Source organism: Limulus polyphemus, unplaced genomic scaffold, assembly GCF_000517525.1.
Source record: "Limulus polyphemus unplaced genomic scaffold, Limulus_polyphemus-2.1.2 Scaffold2282, whole genome shotgun sequence".
Lineage (NCBI taxonomy): Eukaryota > Metazoa > Arthropoda > Merostomata > Xiphosura > Limulidae > Limulus > Limulus polyphemus.
Genome location: NW_013667892.1, coordinates 86,381 through 93,243, shown reverse-complemented (window position 1 = coordinate 93,243; position 6,863 = coordinate 86,381). Strand labels below are relative to the sequence as shown.

The 6,863-nt window shown below is 35.7% G+C and overlaps 1 protein-coding gene across 1 annotated transcript in view; it reads right to left on the bottom strand.

The window, feature by feature from the left end:
* The window catches only part of LOC106466511 (Down syndrome cell adhesion molecule-like protein Dscam2), a 116,891-nt gene that overhangs the window by 63,507 nt on the left and 46,521 nt on the right, over nt 1-6,863 (bottom strand). The window contains exons 6-7 of the mRNA XM_022394534.1: nt 4,845-5,018; nt 2,571-2,718 (exon numbers count right to left, since the gene is read on the bottom strand). Coding sequence (XP_022250242.1) covers nt 2,571-2,718; nt 4,845-5,018 — 322 coding nt within the window. The remainder of the gene's footprint in view (nt 1-2,570; nt 2,719-4,844; nt 5,019-6,863) is intronic.

The following is a 6,863-nucleotide window of genomic DNA, read 5'->3' as shown; positions in this document are numbered from 1 at the left end:
AGCTTTGTGCATAATTAAAAACAAACAAACTTATTCAACATTTTTGAAATATATTAGATACTATAAAATTACCCAAACCATTTATAATTTTCACACTGTACATGTGTGAAATATCTAATAATTATTACGGAAAATCAATGATCATAGATATAAATCAGTTCAATATGAGTAACGTTTTCCACTAAGAAATTTTTAAAGATTTTACATCTTCTGTAGTAAAGGGCAGGAAAAAACTTTTTTGGGCCTTTTTTTTTTTTCATTCGGCAATTTCAGTTACAACATAAACGTTACGTTATGACAACATCCTTTAGATATATTAGATGGTATTTAATAACTAGAGCGCAAGTAAAACAAATAGTTACAGCAAGATGTATCATTTAAATGTCCGTCATTTTCGATACGTCCAAATAGCTAAAGGTTTGAACGGTTTCGAAATTTTTTAGATATTCAGGAATTCCCCCTGAATTCGGTTGTAACATATCATACGCCATAAGTTCTATTATTGAACTAAATTGAAGAAACTATTTCTTATCTGTCTCTCTTTTTCTTTCTTTCTTTAATCCCATATTCCAAGCTGCTGTCGGATGGCGCAGACGAGAAGTAAGGATGAAATAGAGAGACGTTGGAAAGACAAAATTAGCATAAAAATAATGTTTTTAATACAATCTTCTCATAGGTAAAACTTGAAAGTTTTTTTAAAGATATTTGTGGCTTCTGAATAATTTTGATATCACTAGTTTGATTATATTTGTTTAATGCTTACCCAATAAATTCAATACTCCTGAGCTACTGCAAACCTTCCTAAATCTGGTCATTTTTAATAACCAAATATTTGTCACTTTGATGATTAACTATTCTATTTAATAACCTGTATGTCTTTCTGTTGAACTATGCGAAGTAATGGGAAATGTTATTGGATATTCTACGCATTTAATTATTATCGCATTTTACCAGTACGCTGGGTGTTTTGCAATGATTATTGATTTAATATTTTCCATGATCATCCAGTTTATCGAAGAGAACAGGTTTGCTTGTCCAGAAATCAGTGAGTTGATTCAAATTAAGAAACCAATGTGAAGCGTTTATAAAGACGTGTGTCTTCTTTAATCATCAAATTTCCCCGTACATACTTATTAGTTTGGTTTGAATTTCGCGCAAAGCTACACGAGGGCTATCTGCGCTAGCCGTCCCTAATTTAGCAGTGTAAGACTAGAGGGAAGGCAGCTACTCATCACCACCCACCGCCAACTCTTGGGCTACTCTTTTACCAACGAATAGTGGGATTGACCGTCACGTTATAATGCCCCCACGGCTAAAAGGGCGAGCATGTTTGGTGTGACGGGGATTCGAACCCGCGATCCTCATATTGCGAGTCGAGCGCCCTAACCACCTGGCCATGCCGGGCCCCGTAGATACTCACCGGTAGAGTTTCAAGACATTGCTATCCAATGACTGTGCTAATTGAGATGCTGATTTACAAGTTACTGTCTAGCATTGAGAAACTGCTTTCCAAATGACAGTTAATATCAATATTATTAACTCATACCCTAGAGATGACTTTCAATTTAAAGTATTGTATGATTTTTGATAATTCTATCTTCTATTATTTTTTAAAGCCCAAAACTACACAATAGGTTATCTATTCTGTGCCCCCACAGGTATCGAGCACCGAATGTTACCATTACAAGCCCTCAAATTTATTACTGAGCCAAAAATGATTGATATTCAGCAAAAACAAAAAAAAGTATAACTTTATTTTTCTATTTTTTGTGTGATCAACATGTTTTAATTCCAACTATACGATCTATTTCTTTTTCTTGTTATAAACCATTTTATTTTACACTTACGTCTGGTGGTTTATGAGATATACTTTAATTTAGTCATCAGCCAGCTCATCTTAGTTATTATAACTAATACCACTGAGATTTATCATAACTAGTACCACTGAGATTTATCATAACTAGTACCACTGAGATTTATCGTAACTAGTACCACTGAGATTTATCATAACTAGTACCACTGAGATGTATCATAACTAGTACCACTGAGATTTATCATAACTAGTACCACTGAGATGTATCATAACTAGTACCACTGAGATGTATCATAACTAGTACCACTGAGATTTATCGTAACTAGTACCACTGAGATTTATCATAACTAGTACCACTGAGATTTATCATAACTAGTACCACTGAGATTTATCATAGCTAGTACCACTGAGATTTATCATAGCTAGTACCACTGAGATTTATCATAACTAGTACCACTGAGATTTATCATAACTAGTACCACTGAGATTTATCATAACTAGTACCACTGAGATGTACTTTTCTTGGTCTAAATCGATACGTTTTGTTGTTGTTGTTCTTCTTCTTCTTGCTTTTTCGCGGAAAGAAAAAATTAATTATGTCCAAAAATAAATAGCTGTTGTAAGAACGCCTTAGATACACCCAGCTAACGCAACATCTACCTACGTGAAGTCAGGCTGATCCTGAGAAAAAAAAAGGTAAGTTGAACGTTTTTTCATTTTTCGAACATTTTTTTTTTTCCTGGCGGTCAATTCTTACCTCCTTTGGTCTGATGGATTAAACTTCTTTTCATTCTTAAGCCATTGTATAAATATAGGGTTTTCTCCAACACTGTTACATTGAATCGTTGCTCTCTCTCCTTTCTTCAGGGTCAGGGACGAGAATTTGGACAGGAAATTTGGGGGACCTGTTTAAGAGAGACTCAGAATGGATACAAATAAATGAAATGTGATTCTATTGTTAATTAATTTGTTAAGTTTTTGTTAGAACGTGAGATTAAACTTAGCATACGTAGCGGTTGAAGTGTTGTCGTTGTGATAGTTATAGATGTAGTATCGTCATTGTGACAGTCATAGACGTAGTGTCGACATTGTAGACGTAGAGAAAAGTCCGTGTATAATTCTACATATTGTGATAGTTCCCCGAATGTGGACCTAATGCCGTCTGGAGGGGTAACCTGTTTTATCTACTCGAATCACTATACAGTAGTGTGAAGTCTGTCAGTCAGTCAGTGGACATTGAAATTACGTCACATAAGGGACGCTTAACGTTGCAATTTGTACTGTCAGTACGAGAAGAATTTTGTACTCTGTAGGTTACAACACAGCATGACATAAGAACTTCAAAAGCAAGAAATATAAACATTTGTTATTATTATTTTGGTTTTATTTACTCTTGAAACAGAACACCTTCTGGGACCCTGCTAAAGTACATCTAGTTATAGGCGTAGAATCGTCGTTAGGATAGTTATAGAAGTAGTGTCGTAACTGCGATAGTTATAGGCATGGTGTTGTCCTGTGTTAGTTACAGTTGTAGTGTCGTCCCTGTGTTAGGTACAGACGTAGTGTTGTCCCTGTTTTAGTTTTAGACGTAGTGTCGTTCCTGTGTTAGCTACAGGCGTTGTGTTGCTCCTATGTTAGTTACAGTCGTAGTGTTGTCATTTGCTCGTTTATACGAGCCACAGATTTCGTTCACTTCAACATGTGTATATGCAACAGGAGGTATACAAACTCATAAACAGTTAGTGTCGTACACACAGGATGGACAAAATTAGCGCACAATTCACAGAATGGGAAAGGTAGAATGCATATTAGTCGAAAGGGGTGAGAACAGTACAAATAGGATGTGTTTGTTTGTTTCACGTCGTAGCTAATAGACTGAAGGAATATCAGGTAGTAAACAGAATTAACTGCAAACTCTTGGGCTATTATTTCCAGACCAAATAGTGGGATTTTACTGTCACTCTTATAACGCACCAAAGACCCCGAAGTGAAGAGTGTGCTTTTGCGGCAACGGGACGCGAACCATGAGCTATCGGTGGATATACATTGTCTGTCAGACATAACTTCCGCTGGTAAACTTCAGTTGTAAAACTGTAAGTTAGAATACAAAATGAGGAGCAGAAAAAGGCACTCTATCCAATAACGACTTACACCTGAACCATCAATTATGTTCTATAGCCAGTTGTGAAAAAATATATATTCGTTAGTTGTTGTTTTTTTTATCAGTAACGTAACTTGTTCAACTGAAATTTAAGTTCATTGCGTATGAAAATATTGTAACGCCCCTTTTCATTTCTAGGTTTTAATGTAATATAACTGTTCAGTGTTTTTGTATGCAGTGTTTTTACGTATACATGTGTTGCTAGGCAACGAGTCTTACAGATGTACAATATACCTCCAATAATTGGTCTTTCCTCCACACGAGAAGGATTTATCAAAAATCTAAGGGACTGTGAGAACTTGTATACGTGTACGTATAGAAGTGTTGTTAGTCAACGAGTCTCACAGACGTGCACGATACACTCAGTAATTGGCCATTCCTACACGCTAGAACAACTCGTCAAAGAAATGCGGGTGCTTTAAAAGATTAAAAAAACGTGTTCTGGATAATGTCAGAAAACAACGTGCAGAGTTTGAGATCATTTCATTGTCAGTTTTAATTAGAAAATGTCTAACATTTTAAACTTTAATGACACGTAAAACTTCAGGGGATTGTAATGAAAGCATTGAGATGTAATTTCTGCGCGAGCTATAGTTCTATAATTTAAATATCTCAATACCATCAATTAATGTACGAAATGTGTGAAATAACTGGTGATCTGTTAACACGCGTTGATTCAAACTAATCCTTCAAATAAACTCAGAGAATGTAATCAGTGAAGCAACAAACACATGGGTAAAAAAATGACCCAAAATAGAGGTTTATCCAAATAATATTTGAAGTATTTTGTCGCAATTCATAACTGTTTTAAATACGAGATGTCACCAATGAAGTATTTCATTGCCCAACTTGTTGTTGGACAGTACTTACTGTGGACGGTTAAGGTTATTGCTGAACTGATTGGTTGACCTAAACCGTTACTGGCCTCACATAGGTACAAACCTTCATCTTCTTTATGGACAGTGGTAATGGTCAAGCTACCATTAACTAAAATATAAACCCGCGATCTGCTAATTATGGTGTTGTAGGCTCCAGGTGGCATGCCTAATCAAAAGAAAAATAATATAAATATTATCTGAAAAACAGCAACAATAATAATTAAAATAGTTCATCACGATTTCTATAAGAGTTCCTCACTAAATACATGTATATATAACTTACCAATAACTTTTCACTAAAGGAAGGTACCTGCAGGAAACTAAACACAAACCCAATAAATAACCTGCAGGAAACTAACCACAAACCCATTAAATAGCCTGCACGAAACTAAACACAAACCCAATAAATAACCTGCAGGAAACTAACCACAAACCCATTAAATAGCCTGCACGAAACTAAACACAAACCCAATAAATAACCTGCATGAAACTAAACACAAACCCATTAAATAACCTGCATGAAACTAAACACAGACCCATTAAATGACCTGCATGAAACTAAACACAAACCCAATACATAACCTGCATAAAACTAAATACAAACCCAATAAATAACCTGCATGAAACTAAACACAAACCCATTAAATAACCTGCATGAAACTAAACACAAACACAATAATTAAACTGCATGAAACTAAACACAATAAATAATGTAACTAAGTCAATACATCGGTTAGCTGGGAGTATGCAATGTCGTGAAATAAAAACTTATAATGAGTAGAACGCATTAAACTTTCCGTTGAGTACATTCAAAGTTGAGTGTTAGTTCCTCAGATTCCTAGTCTACACATTATGAGTTCGAGGCTTGCTCGCGATATGTTGTCGTGTCCTTGAGTAAGACTTTTTTAATCCAATTGTTTTTAGTCTTCCCAACTGTATAATGATTACCTGCGATGGACGGTGCCATTGAAAGCAGATTCAGCACAGGCTCCTTCTCGATTTGGTTTTGATATATTTTGTATTTCGCTCAAAGCCACATTAGGGCTATATGCGCTATCCGTCCACAATTTAGCAGTGATAGGCTAGAGGGAAGGCAGCTAGTCAACATCATTCACCGCCAATTCTTGGGTTACTCTTTTACCAAAGAAAAGTAGGATTGACCGTCACATTATAACGCCCCCACGGTTGAAAGAGCGAGCACATTCTCTAGACATGGGATGAATTTAAGTTAACTTATTCGACGCTTTTAGTAATATTTTTCGATTGTAATTAATACCTCACAAGTTTCTGTCAGTTGAGGAGATTTTAAGATAGTTCTAAATCCATATAATAATATAAAAATACGAAACAATCGTCATGATAATGTTTATTTGTTGGACGGCAAAATCAAAACATGGGCTATCTGCATTGTGTCCACAGAGTAGGGGAAACGAGCCTTACATACATACTTTGACAAATGCTGCTAAAGAAACTAACTTTAACGAAACGATTATTTGCTTTATGCATTATTATTACTAGGATTTACAAACGAAAGTCTACGTAATCAAAGACGGTAAATTAAGACTTTTATTTTAGATGCGGAGTGACACGATTCTTGGACCTGGTTACACTACATCGTGTTTTAAAAGTCCAGCTCTCAAGTGCTAGGTTCTATTTCGCGAAATTTCCGAAATCAAGATCTCAGATAAAGATCATGACTTTTGAAAAATCATTCCGGCCATAGTTGTAAGACTTGAAATGTTTTTCGTACGAATATTTTTTGAGAACTGCTGAAGGCGTCAGCCAAAAACAAATCACAATATTCCAAATTATTTTAGAAGAACATGATAAGCACTTATAAGTTTGAAGACTCAATTTCGTGACATCTCAATAATCTAAACCAGTGGTTCTTAAACTGTGATTCGGGCCCATTTGTGGTCCGAAAGTGATGCCGGAGTTGGTTCAAAATGCAAGTCACAGACATGCAACAGATGGGGTGGGTCTGGTGGGTCGTCCGCGGGGTCTTTTACCT